Here is a 23,814-nt window from a genome sequence, read left to right on the forward strand (position 1 = left end):
GTTCTCCTTAAGGCTATGTTCGCACTGTTCTGACACAAAAGTTGCATGACTTCTGATCCGGCTTCCATGCGAATTCAACAAAAGGGATCCGACTGCCTTGCTGCCGTATAAGTTATACGTGTGTACAAGGACTTGTAGCAAGCTTTGAGGATATGGACCTATGAAACCTATGGATTAGGTCCCTATATGTGTGATGAATACAGAACAGATCTAGCCTGCCATTCATTACTCATCCATCTTTAACTCATGGATAACAATATGTATGTGCTTTTTCTTCCCTACTTATATTGGTAACTATTCATATCTTTGAAGAAGAAGACAACAAAGTCCAGGGATGCATGGCTCTGTATTTCAATGTAGAAAACTTATAAAATGTACAAAATACATAAACTGTACAATTATCACAAAATGTCAAAACTGCATTAGACTTAACATCATGGGCCCCTGCCAGTTTCCATGATCGTCCATAACACCATTATTTGGTCTCAAGTGAATTAGTTGCAGAAAAAGACACTAGTGAATATTCACAAATGCTTCAACAGAACACACAAATACGAATGACACAAATACTTTAACAGTTACCAAATAAACATCACTTCACTTGCAACATATGCCAAATACAACAATGTACAGCGCTGGGAGAAAAAGGTGATGGGCTTTGTGTAAACGGTTAGGCTTAATTTAGACATGTGGTTGGGAGTGCCAAAAATGCGCAGTTGAGCCACATTTTTACCCACTGCTCCCTCTTAAGCTGCAATAGGCAGCAGATGGGGGCGTTTACCCAACATGTAGCCATCGGCAAGCGGCAAGCCTACCAAACGCTAACAGTCCAAAGAAGGAAACTCCGCACCAGGTGAGCAATCACTGCAGTCCAAATAGTGCTGGGTGTAATACCACAACTCGCCACCGAAGATAAATGAACAGAAGAAAACGGCTGCACACCAAAGAAATAATCCAACGTGTTTCATTCCAGAACATGACAGTAGACCATGGGTGCTCAACTTGTGGCCCACCAGCTGTTGCGCAACTACAAGTCTCATGAGGCATTGCAAGGCTGACATTTATCCCAAAGGCTCCTAAAGGCAGAGGCATGATGGGACTTGTAGTTCCGCAACAGCTGGAGGGCCACAGGTTGAGCACCCATGCAGTAGACAGTCACAAGAACAAAGTTAGAGGAGCCAGGAGGTGACGCGTTTCACATTGAACACAGTGCTTGTGTGAAACGCGTCACCTCCTGGGTCCTGTCACTTTGTTCTTGTGGCTGTCTACTGTCATGTTTTGGAATTAAACACGTTGGATTATTTCTTTGGTGTGCAGCCATTTTCTTCGGTCCACCAAATGCTACACGCTCAAGCAAATGGGGAAGCACCACAAACCCCCCCGCAACTGCGTGAGTGCATTTGCTGGCAAAAATGGGGTTAAAGTGAGGAGGCATCGGATCGATTCCACACCGCTTGTCAGTAGCCCCTGAAGCGCAATCTGAATGCGAAACGGGAGATCTAGACAAATGTCTAAAACTCCCCTAAAAGAAAGAAGAAATGAAGTAGTTTTCATTTTTAATAGGATTTGATCAAAATTTTTTTTCAGGGCTGATTCACACCAGCGGACCACATTCCTGTGCGGTACAATTTTCAGCCCATTAATCTAAATGGGCTGAAATTGCACAAAAAGTAGTGCTGTACCATGCGATCCGGTGCAAGTAAACACACTGTGTTTTGCGATCTGCATTTGGAGTGTCATTAGAAATATACAGAATCCCGCAGAGGATCGCACACCAAGTGCGCTTTGAGAAACACACATGGAACGTAATTTTCCCGCACCGCATTCTGGTGTGAACAAGCCCTTGAAAGGAGCTGTAAAGTCAGAAGGTTTTTTATCTCAATGCTTTCTATGCATGAAGATAAAAAACCTTCTGTGTAGCAGCCGCCCCATCGCTCTCCAGCGATGTCCACGGGTGTCTTAGCCGTCTGGGAATCTCCCCCTGATTGGCTAAGACACAGCAGCGCCACCATTGGCTCCCGCGGCTGTCAAAGCCAAATAGCCAATCAGAAGAGAGGGGGCGGGGCTCCCTGTCTTAATGGACACACAGAGCTGTGACTCGGCTCGGGTGCCCCCATAGCAAGCTGCTTCTTGTGGGGGTACTCGACAGGAGGGAGGGGCTAGGGGCAGCAAAGAGGGACCCAAGAAGAGGAGGATTCGGACTGCTCTGTGCAAAACCAACTGCACAGAGAAGGTAAGTATAACATGTTTGTTTTTGTTTTTTTAAAACGAGACTTCACAATCACTTAAAGCAGTCAGAGCATACATTGCCTACGAGCCAATGTGGTTTCCTTTAAAGATACTGACAGACCTCAGAGAACATGTGTTTGATTCGACTCCCCAGCAGGGATGAAGCCAGCAATAATTGGTCCACACTGATGCAGTGCAAATCTGATGCAATTTCACAGTGCGATTTCTGTTGTGGCAGGTGCGATTCAAATGCGAATTCCGAGGGGATTTGGAATAGCTGGAGATAAAATTAAGCTTTGTTTAAAAAAAAAAAAAAAAAAAAAAAAAAGATCTGAATAGCAAACATTGCAAAACTTAAAGCTGAATTCTAGGTATGAGTTTTATAGTTTATTTACATTACACTATATTACCAAAAGTATTGGGACACCTGCCTTTACACACACATGAACTTTAATGGCATCCCAGTCTTAGTCCGAAGGGTTCAATATTGAGTTGGCCCACCCTTTGCAGCTATAACAGCTTCAACTCTTCTGGGAAAGCTGTCCATAAGGTTTAGGAGTGTGACTATGGGAATGTTTGACCGTTCTTCCAGAAGCGCATTTGTGAGGTCAGGCACAGATGTGGATGAGAAGGCCTTGCTTGCAGTCTCCGCTCTAATTCATCCCAAAGGTGTTCTATCAGGTTGAGATCAGGACTCTGCGCAGGCCAGTCAAGTTCCTCCAGCTGAAACTCGCTCATCTGTGTCTTTATGGACCTTGCTTTGTGCACTAGTCCAAATTTTTATATTAAATATTTAATATATTATTTTATATATACTGTGCCGAGCCAGGCCTTCTCGTCCATATCAGTGTCTGACCTCACAGATGTGCTTCTGGAAGAACGGTCAAACATTCCCATAGACACACTTGCAAAAGAGTTGAAGCTGTTATAGGGTGGGCCAACTCAATATTGAACCCCACGGATTAGGGTTCATGTGCGTGTAAAAACAGGCGTCCTAATACTTTTGGTAATATAGTGTATATGGGCAATGTATATAGCAGCAATATTCCGGGTCCTGTGCTGAGTGGCTGTTCTTCTGCATAGGTCACACGCGCAGCAGTGCCGACATTCAGACAAAGTTTTGTATTGTTTCAATAAATACAAGACATTCGCCGATTGGACTAGGTGGTAATTGTGTTCATTCGAAATGTACAAGGCTTTCCCTGGATGGTGGCAGTCCCAAGCAAGCACCCTCCTGAGGTTACTCTGCAGAAGGACAGCCGATCGGTCCTGGAATCTGAAGACTGCTGCGATCACTAGTGGTGACTACTAGGCCTCATGCACACTGGACGTTAAAATAACATCATAAAAACATCAGTAGCTTTGCAGTGAGTTTTTCTACTTTTTTCAACGTTTTTGCAATAGTGTTTTTTTTTGTTTTTTTTTAATGGATCAAAAAAATGTTAAAAAAACTCTGGTGAATGACATTTTGAGCATTTCTCGACGTTTATCAGTGTTAGAGCATTTTTACAGCTGAAAAACGTCTCTCAGAACCCACTAGTTTCGGGGTTTTTTTACTGCTCAAAAACGCCACTGTCCAAAACTGCTGATAACAGCCTATGTGTGCATGGACACATAGTATAACATGATGGAGACTTTAATGACTGTAGAAAAAAACGTCTACAGCCAAAAACAGCTGCTGTAAAAACGTCAAAAAACGTCAAGTGTGCATGAGGCCTTACAGTGATTTGCAGCTTCCACAGGTGTCAGGCCGGTATGAGATATGCATGTGTACATTGGTCCAAGCTGTTCCAATGTATGCTATAAAAATCATACCTAGAATACAGATAAAAAAAAAAAAATATATACAGGTATATTTAATTAGGCAAATTGCACTAACCTAAGACAACCAGATTTATGCTGGCCATACACTATACGAAAAATCGGCCGAAAAATCGTTCGTTTTTCGGCAAGTTAATGGGCACAAATCGATAATCGTTTGACGTTTTTGTGGAAAAAAAACGAACGGGAAGTTTGGAAAATTTCTGCCGAACGTACGATAAATTGCAAGGTTAATGTGTTTCCCGTCCGAACTGTCTGCACTAGGTATATGTAAAAAAAAACGAACAAAAAAATGATTTATTCATGTCCACTGAACAATTTATCGGTCATTACATGATGGCACGATCGTTTGCGGTCACGGTCGAACGTTCGTTTTTCGAAAATGTGTTTGGCCGATTTTTCGTATAGTGTATGGCCAGCATTAGTATTTCAGCTATGTGATTTCAGTAAACTGAAATCTAATTGGCTGCTTTAGATTAAATCACTTTGCACAGGATCAGTCATTGCACTGCTGAAGTGCATCAGATCAGAAATGTTAACCCTTTTATGGACGCCTAGCATGTACACATTTCCACCCCTATTACAATAAGGGGAAGTATGGGTTCCAAAGCATTTACATGTTCATATTGCTGGCAGCTTTAGCTCCAAAGCACAAAAGATCCATATGATGAAAAGCACAATCATTTTATGGCAGAGGATTCCAAAATCTTCCATTTACGCTCTTAGAAATAGTGAAAATGTAAGTTTGTAATGTAATAAATTAACAAAACAAAAAAAAAACAGTCAAAATAAAATCCTTCTAATCCAACACATGCAGAGATTTGGTCAAAGTGAAGCTCCTTGAAAAGATTGTCTCTGTTCCAAAGCCTGACGACTGAGAAGCTGCTGTTGGGTCTGAAGAAACTTGACAACGTCTGGACTTCTCAAAAGGGACTGGTGGCAAAATCAAAATGTGTCATTAATGGTATCATAGGCACAGAAATCATTAAAGAGGAACTGCAGGCTGCTCACATCATTTGTAATTATAACATCTTTGCCATTTCTTTGCATATTATTTTATATATACTTTGATTCTGTACTGGCCAAATATGCTGCAGAAATCTCCCTCAACTGGCTGTATCCATTTTAACTTCCCGGACTTACACAGAGGCACAACTCCAGCTCTGCAGCTCTCATTGGCCCTCTTATGACTCACCCCCCCTCCCCCCTTCCTGGTTAACTCTCAGGACAGTGAGAGAGAGAGCTGTGCATGATGTCATTAGAATATCAACAAAAAGTTAATTTCAGTAATTCTATTTCAAAAGTGAAACTCATATTATATAGATTCATTACACACAGGATGATATATAATTCAAGCATTTATTTCTTTTATTTTTGATGATTATGACTTACAGCTAGTGAAAAAACAAAATTCAGCATCTCAGAAAATTAGAATATTACATGGAGGCGATCAGTCTGTAGCAATGCTACAGTGATACCATGATCATTAAACCAGGTATTGGTACTTTTGGTAGTGTGGACAGGTGCCAAATCATACTGGAAAATGAAATCAGTATCTCCATAAAGCTGCTCAGCAGAGGGAAGCATGAAGTGCTCTAGATTTTCCTGGTAGAGGGTTCCGCTGACTTTGGACTTGATAAAACACAGTGGACCAACACCAGCAGATGACATATCACCACTGACTGTGGAAACTTCACACTGGACCTCATGCAACTTGGGTTCTGTGCCTCTCCACTCTTCCTCCAGACTCTGGGACCTCGATTTCCAAATGAAATGCAAAAATTCATCCGAAAAGAGGACTTTGGACCACTCAGCAACGGTCCAGTCCTTTTTCCCCTTAGTCCAGGTAAGACGCTTCCGATGTTGTCTCTCGTTCAGGAGTAACTTGACACAAGGAATGCGACCAGTTGTAGTCCATGTTCTGGATATGTCTCGTTGTGGTGTGGTGTCTTGAAGCACTGACACCAGCCATAGTCCACTCCTTGTTACCCCCCCCCCAAATTCTTGAATGGCCTTTGCTTCACAATCCTCTCATCGCTGCGGTTATCCCTGTTGCTTGTGCACCTTTTTCTAACACACTTTTTCCATCCACTAATTATGCTTGGATACAGCACTCTGTGGACAGCCAGCTTCCTTAGCAATGACCTTTTGTGACTTACCCTCCTTGTGAAGGGTGTCAATGGCTGCACAACTGTGAAATCGGCAGTCTTCCCCATGATTGTGTAACCTACTGAACCAGACTTAGCGACCATTTAAAGGCTCAGGAAAGCTTTACAGGTGTTTTAATTAACTGATTAGAGTGTGACACCATGAGGGTTATTTACTAAAGGAAAATCCACTCTGCACTACAAGTGCAGAGTTGATGAGGGGAAACTGCTGATTTTATCATCCAATCATGTGCAAGCTAAAATACTGTTTATTTTCCTTGCATGTCCCCCTCAGATCTACAGCGACTGCATTTGAAAGTGTACTTGCAGTGCAAAGTGGATTTGCCTTTAGTAAATAACCCCCCATGAGTCTACAATATTGAACTTTTTCACAATATTCTAATTTTCTGAGATACTGAATTTTGGGTTTTCACTAGCTGTAAGCCATAATCATCACAATCAAATCAAAAGAAATGCTTGAACTATATCACTGTGTATGTAATGAATCTATATAATATATGAGTTTCACTTTTTGAATTGAATTACTGAAATAAATTAACTTTTTGATGATATTCTAATTTTTGAGATACACCTGTATACTGACAAAATATACCCAGGCTGCCTTTGCCGAACTCTCCTTTTAGCAATGCTACAGTATTTGTCTGAAGCTTGAATAAATGATGCAGGAGGCCTGATTTTGACCGTTCAGTGAATCTGCTTGTCCTGGATGGACAAAGTGCTGATTAAATTATAGGCAGCAGATGCTTTTGTGCATAACATATAGCAAGTATATGATCTGCAGCACTAATAGTAAACAATGAAGTGGAGTAAACGGTGTGGTATACCTTTGCTCCTTATGTCTTTCAGGGAATTCAGTAGTAAGAGTTTTGTGATCACCTTCCCAGGTCTACATCTTCCTACACCCCACTCCTCTATAATAAGCACAAACAGGAAGCCCCCATTTACACCTCTGCAATACCATAGTGCATTATGTGCACTGTTCATATGAAAGGGCTGCCAGCACTCAACAGACAAAAAAAAAAAAAAAAAAAAAAAAAAAAAAAAAAAAAAATCGCACCTACACCATTTTAGTGGATGCAGTGTACCACATACATAAAGGTAGTGAGTTACCATGTGTTATGGGGCACTGCAATAAAGGTTCACTGTAGGTTCGCTCCTTCGCGGTGTGTCAAGGAGCCATTAAAATGTACTGCACTGCAACACACTTTGGTTTGTAAATTGCAGTAACGCACATTTAATTGACTAAAACTGGAGCACACAGAATCTGGTGCAGCTGTGCATAGTAACCAATCAGCTAGTAATTTCAGCTTGTTCAATTAAGCTTTGACAGTTAGGCCCCTTTCACACAGGCGTTACGTTTTTTTTCATCCGTTCCACCAGGTTTTTTTTTTTTATTGTTGGAAAGTTGGATGAAAAACGAATGCGGACTTAAGTTTTTACATCTGTTGTGTACATCCGTTTTGTAACGCATTTATAATTTTTGGTACAATTAGAATTTTAATCAGTCAAAAAATTGAATGTCTGATCCCAATTCTATTTGAAGAATAGCTGGTTGCTAAGGAGCAGGCTGGCAAGCCGGCCTCCGCGTCCTTAACAACCGAAGAGTCAAAGCACCATGTTGGTGGGGACAAGGGTCCTCTTCCCCACAATCCTGGTCGGTGATTGTGGGGGGCTTATTGGAATCTGGAAGCCCCTTTAACCACTTCAATACCGCCCATAGACATATGACGTCTGCAGATGGGATCTCCCATCCTGGGCGGGCATCATATGATGTCCTTGGCTTCCCAGCAGTATAGAGGGCATGCGCCCACTGCGTCACGAGGGGCCTATGCGCGTGCCCGGCGTCCGCGATGTCCATCAGGCACTCGCGATCGCTCGTGACAAAGCAGGAACATGGACCTGTGTGTGGAAACACACAGATCCACGTCCTGTCAAGGGGAGAGGAGACAGATCGTGTGTTCCTAGTATATAGGAGCACCGATCGGTCTCCTCCCCCCACAGTTAGAATCACTCCCTAGGTAACACATTTAACCCCTTGATCGCCCCTGGTGTTAACCCCTTCCCTGCCAGTGACATTTACACAGTAATCATTGCATATTTATAGCACTGATCGCAGTATAAATGTCAATGGTCCCAAAATAGTGTCTGATATGTCTGCCGCAATGTCACAGCCACGATAAAAATCGCAAATCGCCGCCATTAATAGTGAAAACAATAAATAAATAAATAAAAATGCCATAAATGTATCCCCTATCTTGTAGACGCTATAACTTTTGCACTAACCAATCAATATATGCTTATTGCGATTTTTTTTCACCAAAAATATGTAGAATACATATCGGCCTAAACTGAGGAAACATTTTTTTTGGGATATTTATTATAGCAAAAAGTAAAAAATATTGCGTTTTTTCAAACTTGTCGGTCTTTTTTGTTTATAGCACAAAAAATAAAAACCGCACAGGTGATCAAATACCACCAAAAAAAAGGTCCATTTGTGGGGAAAAAGCTAAAAATTTCATTTGGGTACAGTGTTACATGACCGCACAATTGTCATTCAAATTGCGACAGCGCTGAAAGCTGAAAATTGGCCTGGGCAGGAAGGGGGTGAACATGCCCTGTATTGAGGTGGTTAACAAGAGCAGAGCTCCCCCTGCCCCAAAGCACCCCCCCATGCTGCCCATGTTGAGGGTATGAGGCCTGGTATGGTTCGGGGGAGGGGGGGGCGGATGTTTGCTCGTACCTTTTCTGACCTGCTGGGCTACATGCATGGTTTTTTTGGCATGGGGTTCCCCTGAACGCGGTAGTCAACCTCAAAGAATGGGGAAAAAATCCCCTGCAAGGCAATGTCATAACGTGCTAGTATGCATCACATACTAGCACATTATGAGAGACTTACCTTAGAACAAAGCCCTCCCAATGCCACTTTGTCACCGCTGAGAGGGCTGACATCTTCCTCTGGTCTTTATTCCTGGGTTCACGGCCTCCGGCTACATGTGTGGCCAGGGGCACGATGACGTCACTCCTGCACATGCATGCAGGAGCCGCCCTTTATGGCACAGGCTCTGAAGGTCTGGCACTGTATGCCAGACCTTCAGAGCGCATGTTCCGGTAACACCACCGGCTGCATGCACTCTGAATATCCCCTAAACTGTGCAAGTTTAGGGGATATTCACAGTACCAACAGGTAAGCCTTACTATAGGCTTGACTGCAGGAACAAGACGTAGAATAGAATTTACTACTACTTTAAAATCCACACCAGACCCGAGGGGAATGATATGTATTGGGGTGGGGCATGGGGGGGGGGGAATGACTCCCTCGCCATTTTTTTTTAATGTGGGAAAGGGGCCTAAACCCTAAAAGCCAATTGGTTACCAGGCCTGCTGATAAAGGCAATACAGCCAGCCCCCCTGTACTGGGCTCAGGCCTCATCAGTTTAAAAAAGGGGCCCAGCACCTGCTGAGCAGAAGAGCCAGCAATGCTGCCTTATAGCTAACAATTGTGACTCTTGTGCAGTGCTGCTAGTTTCTACTTTTCTTTTTTTGCTCTGGCTGAACTGCTGGAGGATCAGTTCTAGTATCTGCACCCCCCCCCCTGCCTGGGACCCCTGTGTGCCCCCTTTCTCCACAGTGCTGCCATTTTCCCTCCTTTCCTGCCGGCAGCTGCTGAGGGCACACAGGTAGATTATTTCAGGATGATGAGCATGGGGGAACACACCACCCTGAATGAACACAGCAAGCAAATCGGGTGAAGATATTGCCTTCATCCTGCTATTCACTTGAATGGGTCTTGCTCAACAGGGGTAGAATTTCTGGCATGGTTGCAAAGCTTAGCATCGCGGGCATTGCATTTTGGCAAAAATATAGATCAACAGCCCTGTTGGTTACTATGCACAGCTGCACTGAACTCTGTGTGCTCCAGTTTTAGTAAATCTCCTGCAATGTGAAGCCAACCTAAGGCAAAATTGCAATAACAGTGACAGGTGGCTCAATATAGAAAGTCATGTTCAAATCTCTTGCTGCTGGGTGACTGAACCCGCAAAAGGGTGCCAATTTAATCCATGAACATTTTAACAATCTCCAGCATTAACCACTGAAAACACTTACAAGTCTTTTCTGGTTTAACACTTGTTCCAGCAATGTAGGGCGAGGAGGACGATCCCCAACAGATCCAGTTCTTTGTTTTGTAAGAGACACAGAGCACTCTGCAGTATCCTAAATGGATAATAAAAAAAACAAACATAGGATAAATAATCTTGTATATCTATCTACAATGTATAGCAAGTCTCAATCAATGCAGACCTAGTTTGTGTATTTAGCTTCTAATCACAAGTCTGAGGTGCTTCGCTCTTAGCAAACATCTACAACTCATTCAAAACCTCTGAACAGCTTTCTTGAAAAACCTTTAAAACATCCCTCAGCTCCATTCTTGGAGTATAGAAATTATTAGAACATCGATCTCAATATGAATGTAAGCTGTGGCTTTAAAGCAGGGATCTCCAAACTGGGCACTTATAGTATGGGGTGAATAAAAGCAAAAGTTCTAAAGAATGCTGCAGCCTCCACAAATGGCATTAGTGCCAGTCTACTTTTACAGGGCACATGCCCAAATATTGTTTTTAGCCAGGGTTCAAATGTAATATCTGATAAATGTTTGCTGAAATCTTATTTAAACCAACAGCCAGCACTCTTCTAAAGATCTGTATTCAGCGCTCCCAAACAGGATTTGAAGGATCTCCAGAACAATGATAGATGCCGGTAGGTGCAGAGTCTTAGCAAACTACCACATCTTAATTACTTGAGCCAAAACTTTCTTTTTTTTTTTAGTTTGGGACAGACCAGGAAACAGTTACATTTCTTTCGAATGCTACTGCTTTAAAAAAAAAAAAAAGAAAAAAAAAGGAAGGTGTAATGCTGCAGTCTGTGTCCGCAATGGAGAGATTTTTCACCACATCCCAAATAAAAGAAATATATTAGAGGAGTTCTTTGCATTCTCCACTTTCTCAAAAAAAATATGATAAAGTTTGAGCTGGAGTTGGGCTTTCAATTCATATGGGTACATGTGAGAATATCAGATCAGTATTACAAGGTTACTATACTGTCACAGACCAAGCTTGGGAATTTTAAGTAGAACTAAAGGCAAAACTTTGTTTTCATTTTGGATAGAATAAAGCCTCGTACACACGGTCCGATTGTTGGCAGGGGATTGTCTGTTGACAGACTGTTGTCCTAAAATCTTACCGTTAGTACGCTCAGTTTGACAATTGTCCAACTTTTGGCCAACAAATGTTGGATGGCTAGTAAATTTTCAGCAGACAATGGTTTTACGTCAGATGTTCGAATGGTCAGTACACAAATCTGTCACACAAAAGTTGAAAGTACAAACACGCATGATCGGAATCAATGTTCACCAAACGCGAAATTAGCATAAGGGGCCCAAAGGGTGGCGCTCAAGAGCTGAAATTCCTCGTAGTACGTCACTACATTCGTGTTTGTTGCACGACACTTGTGTATTGTTAGTATGCAAGACAAGATCCAGGCACACGCCCTTTTGACAAAAATCGGACGCTCAGTTGGCCAACAATTGTACTGTTTGTACGAGGCTTAAAGTGGATGTAAACCCCAATTTTTTTTTTTGTATCATACTGTAGAGTATAAGATTTCCTATCATTTGAGCCCAGTCTTGCCACACAGAGTTAATCCATCTCTGAGCAATCCTCTTTTATTGTTCAGTAAGGAAAATCTTGACAAACTGAGAAAAACTTTGTTAAATCCTCCCCCTTGCTGTGAGTGACAGGTGATTTACATATCTCTGCACTAGCCTAAGACATGTGTAATGCTGGTAGATTTTCATCTACCGCTTATAGGTAAATTTAGTGGGTTATCTGTTTCATACATGGTCAGATTTGCCTCTGTTCCAGTTTGGCTGTGTTGCATGTAGTTTCACACTGTGCCTGCGGGTGTCGTTGTCGCCATGGGTCGGTGTTGGAAAAGCAACGCGCTGAAGCATATGAGTGCTCCTCTGTCCCAGAGATAACTCGGTGGAGGTGGTCCTCCGAGTTGCATTCCGGGGGAGGGTATTTATGGGACAGACGCCATGTTTTAGGGTCTGTTTCGTTCCGCCTGTTAGCCCTCCTGGCCGACAGGTATGTGTTAGGAGTACTACCGCGTGGTCCTCCAATCGGGAGGACCACGTTTCTGCAGCGTGTGGGTGGGCCCAGAAGTCTGTCTGGGGCCTACCACAGCAGCGAGGGAATGGTCCTATGCTGTCTGTCCTACGGGAAGAAGCTGGACAACTGAGAAGATCCCAGGGGAGGACCCGTCATGGAAGGATCATGCAGAGTGCTGGTCTGGAGAGTTGCCTGGTGACTCAGTTGGAGGACGCATCCTAAAGTTAACCTACCGCATAGTGCTGCCGGGTCGGCTTAAAGGTTCTAGTGCTGTGTTTGCTATCCATCGTAAACCATTACATCCTGTGGCAGAGGATCGTATGGGTTTCTATTCCATTCAAGTCTGTGGCAGAGACTTTTGTTCGTGCTACGTGCCGGTTGCTAGGTTAGTGAGAGAAACCGGGCGGGCAAAGTTTCAACTCTAAAAAGGAGAGTACATTCATCTACAAGATTCCAATTCATAATTCTACATCAAGAAAAGGTATTTGAACTTCCCTGCAACTCTTCTTCTACCTCTTTCCTGATACTTCCTTCAGTTACTCTTTATTAAAGCATTGGAAAAGATACTCAAGTGTCCAGTGCCTACATTGTCTGGTATTAAACTCAACGGGACTCTAGACCCGGTTCCGGTGAAATTGAGATAACAAAGGTGACGATAACAGACAGCTTTAAACTAGCAGCTCCACCATGTGTTATTGCTACACATGCATTATTTTTTAATTCCGTCCCCCACTCCTTTCTTCAGCAGCTCTGCAAGGATTGGCTGTTCCACACCTCAGCATGATTTGGCATGCTGAAGTCATGTGGTTACTTTCCTGTCTTTTCACTGGATGTTAGAGATCATAGCAGAAGTTCAGTGTAAGAAATACACAGGAGAAAATGCATATTGACAAGGGGAGTGTAGAGGTGTCTATTGTCTACTGACATCACGACTCCACCCACCGAGCTCCAGACAACAGACCCACCCACAGAATCTGCAGTTTTTCACCTCTCATAACAGACAGAGGGGAGACATTTGACAGGTAAAGATACATACAGGAGACATGTATATCCTTATAGATAACCCCTATGGCAGGAGTTTAGAAAGGATGACATTGGGTTTACATCCACTTTAAGGAAGGGTTATAACCCAGATTTTTTATTTTTTGCCATTTGTGTCCCATTGGGGGGATTACCCTTCACTTCCCCTTCAAACAGGAAGTGAAAGGAATTCCCTCCAAAGTTAGGGAATCCCTAGTAGTCACCGGAACTAGTGTCCCCATTGGGGCATTCCCCTTCTATTCCTGTTCTAGAGACTACTCAAAATTAGCGATTTTCTTTTACTTTCTGTGATAGCAGTCACCAGGATATTCAATCATAGTAATCCTTGACGCCAAAAAAAAAATTTTAACACACACAAAAAAAAAAAAAAATCTAAAATGTGAAGCTGCCCCTTTAAGTAAATAAACCACCTCTGAAAAGGAAACCACTAAAAAAGCAGGGCGCTAGCACATATATAGTATTTACATATAATGATAGCGTGAATAATAATCCAGATACGCTTGAAAGTCCAAAATAGTGAAAAAAAACTTTGAAATAATATCACAGTCCAGAAAAATTATATATTCCTAAATCTTTGCTGGGGAAAAAACTCCAACCACCGTGCCCTTGTTTGTAAGAGTGCCTTAAATACTCCTCATAAAAAGGTGCTCCACTGCAATGTGTACAAAACGCACCCTGCTTAGACCCCTTTCACATGGAGGCAGTTTTCAGGCGTTTTAGCGCTAGAAATAGCGCCAGAGAACTGCCTCCCATTCTCTGCAATGAGTGCTTTCACACTGGGATGGTACGCTTGTGGGACGTTAGGAAAAGTCCTGCAAGCAGCATCTTTGGGGCGGTTTGGGACCGCTGTTTACAGTGCTCCTGAAACGCCCCTGCCCATTGCAATGAATGAGCAGCGTTTCAAAAATGGGCAGTTTTTAACCCCTTCTTTGGCCATTAGCGGGGGTTAAAAGCATCCCGCTAGCCGCCGAAAAGCGCAGCTTAAACAGCTCTAAATCCCGCTAAAACAAGCAGCGCTTTAGCGCTAACGCACAGGCGGCCCCAGTGTGAACAGGGTCCTAGCGACATCATCTATAATATGCGCCTTTGGTGTCTTAGGGTAGCACCCTTTTGTAATTGCCAACAGCTTTTCTCCTCAGGCAAAAGTGGTAAAGACCCAGAGAAAAACAAATAATAATCCAGGATAGTGTAATGACGTCAGCATTGTTGTGAGCTTCCTGACAAGTGAAATGCATAGAGGCTGCGAGTCCACCATACGTGACGTCACTTCCAGCTTGATCTGGTTAGGACGTTTGGCTGTTTGAAACGCATGCTGACTTGGACTGAGCGGTGTGCAGGACAACAGAACCAGGCTGTCTGTGTTGGTGCTGACTAGAGCACCATTAAATGTAAGTGGAAAATCCCTATTTTATCCTTGCTTTGGCTTTTAATACAAACGCTATTACACTATCCTGGATCTCGGACACTTTTGCCTGAAGAGCAAATTGCTGTTGGCAATTTCCCATATATCACTACCAGGGCGGCTTCTGTGAATACAACATATAAAAAGGGTGGTACCCTATGACACCAAAGGTGCATATTATAGATGTTGTCGTTAAGCGTGCATTTTGTACGCATTGTGCTCAGCGGGGATCGATCCGCTGTTCCGGCGAATTACAGGTCCATCTCCTCTCACTGTGTTGAGACGGACCTGTCAGAGCTCCGCTCTCCTCTATGGGAAGATGAAAAAGGACAGCATGTTTGTTTTCATTCGATCCGCTGGAAGGATGGCGAACATATCGCCAATTCATTGGTTTTTCAATTTTTTTTTTCACTATTTTGGACTTTTAAGCTTATCTGGATTATTTTTTATGCGTTCATTCATCATATGTAAATACTATATATGTGATAGCGCATTGCTTTTTATTAGTGACCAGGATAGACAGAGAGGGTGAAACTGCCTAACGGGGAACACAGATAGCTATAAAATCTGACAGGTGTTCTAATTCATCTCACCTCCACAAAAAAAAGTTTTCCCTTTGGTTATACTTTAATCACACATCAAAGATAGGTCAAATATACTCAAATCAAAATCTCTGGATGTATGGCGATTAGGAATGGCCTCGGGCGTGTTCAGGATCCCACCTGCCCGATCCTGCCAGAACGCCGACACTGCACAGCACCAATCACAGGCAGAGAGACACATTTCCCGGTCCACAACTGTACAGATGGGGAAATGTCTCACTGCCTGTGGTTAGCCGTGTGCATTGTCAGCTTCCTAGCAGTATCAAGCAGGTGGGATCCTGAACATGCCCGAGGCCATCACTAATTGTGATCTGGCTTGATGACCAAATGCAATGTTTATGTTTTATTGCAGTTTCCAGCATAAAGCACAGCATAGAACATTGACTAAAGTCAGTATCCAGTATGTAGAGTGATGACTGTGACAGGGTTTCTGGAATAGTCACAAGAGCTGCCCAGCCTGGAGATACTAAGCCTGACATAATTCCAGACATTGGACCTCCAGCTTGCTGATGGATTTCATCCCCTGATCATTGCTGGGAGTTTATGTTCCCCCTCAAGGACAGGTTACTATGGGTGTATATGATGTAGTGTGATGACTGTTCTAGACTTTCTGACCTGAGCCTGACATAACGCCAGATGTTAGACCTCCAGCTTGCTGATAGACTTGATCTTCTGTTCATTGCTGGGAGTTGTAGTTCCCCAACTAGGACAAGTTACTATGGGTATTTATGATGTACAGTGTGGTGACTGTTCTAGATTTTCTAATGTGGGCACAAGACTTGTCCTGGCAGCAGATACTAATCATAGCACCGTGCTTGTTGGTGGATTTTATCCTCAATCATTGCTGGGAGTTGTAGTTCCACAAGGACAGGTTACTATAGGATATACAGAATCTCACAAGAATACGTACAACCCTCACATATTTGGAAAAAAAATATTATATCTTTTCATGTGACAACACTGAAGAAATGAAAAGTATAATTAAAACCCGCGCTGTGGAAAAAAAAAAATTATATGATAGGGCTGCCGCCATAGTGCAAGGTAAGTACCCCAAAAAAGTGACAAAAGAAATTTAAACTCAGCGCTGCACCTATAAACTACTAATACACATATATACAAACATCAACATGTGTAACATAATAACAACATGTATAACATAATAACGTGCAAAATAAAGTTCATCAGATGTGAGGTACAGGGTTGGTGACACGTTGACATATTTTTGCTGACTTTCTGTGCTCCCCTCCTGGGTCCCCACTCACCAGATAAAGGTGATAAATACGCCTGTATTGTGCATCAAGATGGTGCCTCCCGTCCACAAAGTGGGTTGGTATATCATGCCTTTGAGGAATGGAATCTCCTATCCTCCACCAAATGATCAAGGTCCTTCACACTTTACACGATCGATGGGCAGCAATCGTTACTTTGGCTTTTTTCCCTGGTGATCTGGCAAGTAACACACCTCCTGTGTTAGGGAGATGCAATGGGGTTGATTTACTAAAACTGGAGAGTGAAAAATCTGGTGCAGCTGTGTATGATAGCCACTACTACCATACACAGCTGCACCAGATTTTTCACTCTCCGGTTTTAGTAAATCAACCCCATTGTGTCTCCCTAACACAGGAGGTGTGTTACTGGCCAGATCACCAGGGAAAACAGAGGGAAAAAAGCCAAAGTAATGATTGCTGCCCATCGATCGTGTAAAGTGTGAAGGACCTTGATAATTTAGTGGAGGATAGGAGATTCCATTCTTCAAAAGGCACGATATACCAAGGGAGGCACCATCTAGATACACAATACAGGTGTATTTATCACCTTTATCTGGTGAGTGGGGACCCAGGAGGGGAACACAGAAAGTCAGCAAAAATATATTTCAATGTGTCACCAACCCTGTACCTCACATCTGATGAACTTTATTGATCGCACTTTATTATGTTACACATGTTGATGTTTGTGTGTGTGTGTGTGTGTATATATATATATACATATATACACACACACACACACATACACACACACATATTTATAGGTGCAGCGCTGAGTTTTAATTTCTTTTGTCAACACTGAGGAAATGACACTTTGCTACAATGTAATGTAGTAGGCGTACAGCTTGTATAACAGTGTAAATTTGTTGTCCCCTCAAAATAACTCAACACACAGCCATTAATGTCTAAACCGCTGGCAACAAAAGTGAGTACACCCCTAAGTGAAAATGTCCAAATTGGGCCCAGTTAGCCATTTTCCCTCCCCGGTGTCATGTGATTCGCTAGTGTTAAAAGGTCTCAGGTGTGAATGGGGAGTAGGTGTGTTAAATTTGGTGTTATCACTCTCACTTTCTCATACTGGTCTCTGGAAGTTCAACATGGCACCTCATGGCAAAGAATTCTCTGAGGATCTGAAAAAAAGAATTCTTGCTCTACATAAAGATGGCCTAGGCTATAAGAAGATTGCCAAGACCCTGAAACTGAGCTTCAGCACGGTGGCCAAGACAATTCAGCGGTTTAACAGGACAGGTTCCACTCAAAACAGGTCTTACTATGGTCGACCAAAGAAGCTGAGTGCACGTGCTCAGCATCATATCCAGAGGTTGTCTTTGCGTATGTGTGTTGCCAGCATTGCTGCAGAGGTTAAAGGGGTGGGGGGGTTAGCCTGTCAGTGCTCAGACCATACGCCGCACACTGCATCAAATTGGTCTGTATATAATAAACAGAGGGCAATCAGCGCAAACTAAACGTGATTTCGGATGCAAGCTGAACACTAAAGGATTCACCAACCTCAATAACAGATTACTAAACAAATGCAAGTGCAGCACAAACAGGTATGAAAAATTAAATTAAAAGTCCATATGGCAAAACACATATTAAATTCTTCTTGTCACAGGCAGGCTGGTCCCTTTTCGTACCGTTTCAGATGTCATGTACAAAATCATATCGGTGCGCCTACCGGAAAAGGTGGACCCCTTAATTACAGGGGGTCAGACAAGCCTGGATAAATGTATGGTGGGCAGCTGCACTAGATCTCATCTGCGATGGTCGGTCTTCAGTAGTCCTGAGATAGAGCCGTAACCTTCAGTGCAGGATGGAGAACAGCAATCCCCAATAGAAAAAAACTCTAAGTGTAATCTGTATAAAATTTATTCAATGAGATTTCAATATAAAAGTTCGGTATAACCAAAACAAAGTAGTAAAAGCGCTTCACGGCGCGGCAAAAAACAGAAGCACTAGTCAGCTACAAACAGACTGTTCGCGTCCGAACAGCTGTGAAGCATGAGATGATAGCGGGTGACGTCGAAAATATGGACTTTTAATTTAAAATTTTCATACCTGTTTGCGCTGCACTTGCATTTGTTTAGTAAATTGGTCTGCATAGCTGTCGTCCCAGACGGAAGCCTCTTCTACAGATGATACACAAGAAAGCCCCCAAACAGTTTGCTGAAGACAAGCAAACTTCTGAAAAAACACATCAAATGCCGCCACTGTGACATCACCCCCCCCTGCGCTCACCGACTGCCCAGCACTTACCTCATCTTGGTAGGGGATCAGGCGGCAGGTCAGGTGGCGAACTGTGGGATGAGCAGCAGCTCCTGTGTCTTCCATTTGCCTCGCCTTCCTTCTGCTAGACGTCCAATCACAGCTCCGGTGCCTTCAGCCAATCAGGTGAAAAGTATTAGATCCACATCTGGGTGGGCTCGTATCGCAATGCTCTGCTTTACAAGCTCAACTTTTTTGAAGCCCATTAGAGCTTATGGCTCTAATCAGGTGCTTCAAAACACCCCCTACTGAATTCAGGTGCCCGGCGTCCGAAAAGGGGCTGGCGCATGAATCTATGCAAAAAAAAAAAAAAAAAAACAGGAAAGACGCAGCCATTTTTTATACCCCATTGCAATTAGTCTTATTGCTGAAGCCGGCAGCTGTGTGCTACTAGTAGCGCAAATTTCCCTTTTTATATCAGAATCTATCCATACTACACAGAGGGGGGGTGGTGTGATAGAGGGGGCGGCGCCCGAGCGCCCCTAATGGACTCACCGCCACTGCTCAAACGGACGGTGAAGGAGCGCAAGGTCTCTAACATCCACCAGCTCTGTGATGTCATCATGGAGGAGTGGAAGAGGACTCCAGTGGCAACCTGTGAAGCTCTGGTGAACTCCATGCCCAAGAGGGTTAAGGCAGTCCTGGAAAATAATGGTGGCCGCACAAAATATTGACACTTTGGGCCCAATTTGGACATTTTCACTTAGGGGTGTACTCACTTTTGTTGCCAGCGGTTTAGACATTAATGGCTGTGTGTTGAGTTATATTGAGTGGACAGCAAATTTACACTGTTATACAAGCTGTACACTCACTACTTTACATTGTAGAAAAGTGTCATTTCTTCAGTGTTGTCACATGAAAAGATAGAAGAAAAGATTTACAAACATGTGAGGGGTGTACTCACTTTTGTGAGATACTGTATGTATGTATGTATGTGTATATATATATATATATATATATATATATATATATATATATATACCCTGTTTAAATCCCGTATAATAATAATAATAAATATATTAAATATGATGTAGAGTGGTGACAGTTCTAGGCTTTCATGTGTGTACACAAGGCCTATTCTGACAGCAAATACTAATCCTGACATGGCACCCTCCTGTTGGTGAATCTAATGGCTGGGAGTTGTAGTTCCACAAGGACAGGTCACTATGGGTGTAGAAGGTGTAGTGTGATGCCAGTTCTAGACTTTCTGGAATAGTCACAAGCCCTGTCCTGGCAGTAGATACTTATCCTGACATGGCTCCAGCTGGCTGATAGATTTGCTCCCCTGATCATTGCTGGGAGTTGTAGTCCCACAACAAGGACAGGTGACTATGTGTGTATACGATGTAGTGTGATGACTGTTCTAGACTTTCTGGAGAGTCACACACCTGAGCCCGACATAATGCCAGATGTTAGACCTCCAGCCTGCTGATAGACTGGATCTCCTGTCCATTGCTGGGAGTTGTAGTTCCCCAACTAGGACAGGTTACTATGGGTATTTATGATGTAGAGCAGTGTTTCTCAACCAGTCCTCAAGGCGCCCAAACAGGTCATGTTTTCAGGATTTCCCTCAGATGAAAAGGCTGTGGTAATTACTAAGGCAGTGCAACTGATCAAATCACCTGTGCAAAATAATGGAAATCCTGAAAACATGACCTGTTGGTGCACCTTGAGGACTGGAATTGAGAAACACTGATGTAGAGAGTCTGGTGACTATTCTAGACTTTCTAGTGTGGGCACAAGACTTGTCCTGGCAGCTAATCATAGCACCGTGCTTGTTTAATCCCCAATTATTGCTGGGATTTGTAGTTCCACAAGGACAGGTCACTATGGGTGTAGAAGGTGTAGTGTGATGCCAGTTGTAGACCTTCTGGAATAGTCACAAGCCCTGTCCTGGCAGTAGATACTTATCCTGACATGGCAGCAGCTGGCTGATAGATTTGCTCCCCTGATCATTGCTGGGAGTTGTAGTCCCACAACAAGGACAGGTGACTATGTGTGTATATGATTAGGGTACGATGACAGTTCTAGGCTGTCTGGAATGGTGACAACACCTGCAGCCTGACATGAATGCAACGTTAGACCTCCAGCTGGTTAGTGAATTTGCTGGGAGTTGTAGTCCCCCCAAGCACAGGTCATGTGATAGAAGTGTCCCCGCCCCGTGTCCCCGATGCTGACCTCCAGCTTGCTGGCGGTGGTGGTGACCCCATGGTCGCTCTTCTTCTTGTTCTTGTACTTGTCTTTGTACATCTTGTTGCGGTGTTTCTTGCACATCCAGGGCTTTCTCTGCTTGGCCACCTGACTGGTGGTCTCCTGGCAGGCCGGGTAGGTACACGTCTTGGTCACCACGCTGTCATTGTCGCCGGAGTTGTCCTCGTCCTCCAGCTCCTCGGGGCTGGCCGTGCTGTCTCTGGGGTCCGAGGTGTCCAGCAGGTCGGCGCCATCATCATCAGCGGGCATCATAGTGTAATAGACGAGCGGGGCCTCCGCGTACTGGCCGCCTTCATTCTCCTCTTCTTCCTCCTCCTCCCGGGAAGACGAAGCCTCCGCCGGCTCCAACATGATGGAGGAACCCGGAGCCGCTCTGTGTACGGCGCTGTCTGCACTCCTCCAACCGGGGTCTGCCTGCACACTGCAGCTCCACGTTTCACAGGAAACACGTGACCTCCACTCCACTTACTTTTTTTTTTTTTAATTAACTTTAATGTAACAAACATTCAATAGACACTAGACACAACTCACATGTTTCCTGTCACATCTGCATTAAGGCTAGGTTCACACTGCTGCAGTGCGAATTTAGCGCGATTTTGATCCGATTGCGTTGCAAATTTGCATTGCGAATTCTTTGTGTGTTCTTGCGATTCTACTGCAAATTTTGCAATATATGGAGCTGAATTCGCATTGCACACAGATCAAACTCGGACAAGACCCTTTTTTTACGCAGGTTAAATTCGCAACGCATTGATGTGAACAGCACTCATGGAAAACAATGTTAATTAAATGACTTGCGAATTTGAGCGATCGCAGCGGCTCAAATTCGCAATAAAATTCGCAGCAGTGTGAACCTAGTCTCATAAAGAACCACATTAGCCAAGGGGCTTAAAACAGAAATATGTTTTTTTTTTTTTTTCTCTGCTAATCATACTTACCTTGGTGGATGGGGCATCGGACTCTGCGCTGAGAACCGAGATACCGAACACTGCCGATGGCTCGGTTCTCACTCCTCCCCGAGCGGAGAGATGCTGACTGTCAGTCAGCGTCTCTCCTGCTCTGCTCCTCCATGCTCATTGGAGCGCTGAGCTGTGGAGGGGCGCGGAGCGGCTCGCTGAAAGTGCCATCAATCAAGCATTTCCCAGGCTTGGGAAGTCAGGATGACGCGGTGCCTGGACTGATATTGGTGACGTCAGCGGGGAGCCGACTTCAGACCGCTCTCTGCTGAAAACGGGTCACAGGAGTGCAAAACAAATTGCACTCCTGTGACCCAGAGGAGAAGCCCAGCCTAAAAATATCAGGCTGGACTTCTCCTTTAACCACTTCAATACCGGGCATTTTCACCCCCTTCCTGCCCAGGTCAGCTTTCAACATTTTGTCATGTCATGCTAAACTGTATCCAAATTTAATTTTTATCATTTTTTTCCCCACAAATACTGCTTTCTTTTGGTGGTAATTCATCACCTCTGCGTTTTTAATTTTTTGCGCTATAAACAAAAAAAGAATGACAAATTTGAAAAAAAAAGAAATATTTTTTACTGTTTGCTATAATAAATATCCCAATTAAAAAAAAAAAAAAAAAACATGTTTTCCTCAGTTTAGGCCGATATGTATTCTTCTACATACTTTTGGTAAAAAAAAAAAAAATATTGCAATAAGCATATACTGATTGGTTTGCGCAAAAGTTATAGCACCTACAAAATAGGTTATTGATTTATGGCGGTGACTGCCAGGTGTTTTTTCACCTTAATGCATCTTATGAAAAAACACAAGGGTTTACAACCCCTTTAAGCTGTAAAAGTGGACCCGGTTTTTCAATGGACGCAGGAATCACGGTATCTTTGAAAAAGCTGAAATCCAATCTGGCAGATCAAGGCAACCAAACATCAGCAAAAATAAATGCACATAAAAAACAGATTGGTGGTTTGCACCAGTCGGCTCAAAGGGTTAGGCGTCTCACAATGGGCTTCACCCGACTAGTTTCTCCGTAATAGGCTTCAGCTGTCTCCTTTCCCAGCTGAAGCCTATTGCGGAGAAACTAGTCAGGTGGAGCCCATTGTGAGACGTCTAATGCCCTGTACACACGACCGGTTTTGCCGTCGGAATAAACTCCGAAGGTTTCTCTGACGGAATTCCGCTGAAGCGGTCGTGCCTACACACGGTCAAACCAAAGTCCGACCGTCCAGAGCGCAGTGACGTACAACACTTACGACGGGACTAGAAAAAGGAAGTGCAATAGCCAGTAGCCAATAGCTTCCGTCTCGTACTTGCTTCAGAGCATGCGTCGTTTTTGGTCCGTCAGAACAGCATACAGACGAGCGGTTTTTCAGATAGGAATTGGTTCTGTCGGAAATATTTAGAACATGTTCCATTTCTAGGTCCGTCAGAATTTTCGAAAAAAAAAAGTCCAATGAGGCATACACACGATCGGAATAGACGATGAAAAGCTTCCGACTGACTTTTTCTGTCAGGCATTCCGTTCATGTGTGCACGGCATTACTGTTTGAGTGGACTGGTGCAGACCACCAATCTGTTTTTTATGTGCATTTATTTTTGCTGATGTTTGGTCGCCTTGATCTGCCAGATTGGATCTCAGCTTTTTCAAAGATACCGTGATTCCTGTGTCCATTGAAAAACCGGGTC

General features: G+C 43.5%; 1 protein-coding gene across 1 annotated transcript; it reads right to left on the minus strand.

Moving 5' to 3' along the window:
- Window positions 1-1,281: 1,281 nt before the first annotated feature.
- On the minus strand, window positions 1,282-21,861 carry RFXAP (regulatory factor X associated protein). The gene is made up of 3 exons (XM_073613303.1): window positions 21,139-21,861; window positions 10,323-10,430; window positions 1,282-4,983 (listed from the first exon to the last, which is right to left on the minus strand). The coding sequence occupies exons 1-3, from the start codon at window positions 21,520-21,522 to the stop codon at window positions 4,876-4,878; spliced, it is 600 nt and encodes a 199-aa protein (XP_073469404.1). The 5' UTR covers window positions 21,523-21,861; the 3' UTR covers window positions 1,282-4,875.
- Window positions 21,862-23,814: the final 1,953 nt, after the last annotated feature.

Source organism: Aquarana catesbeiana, linkage group LG02, assembly GCF_042186555.1.
Source record: "Aquarana catesbeiana isolate 2022-GZ linkage group LG02, ASM4218655v1, whole genome shotgun sequence".
In the NCBI taxonomy this organism is placed as follows: domain Eukaryota; kingdom Metazoa; phylum Chordata; class Amphibia; order Anura; family Ranidae; genus Aquarana; species Aquarana catesbeiana.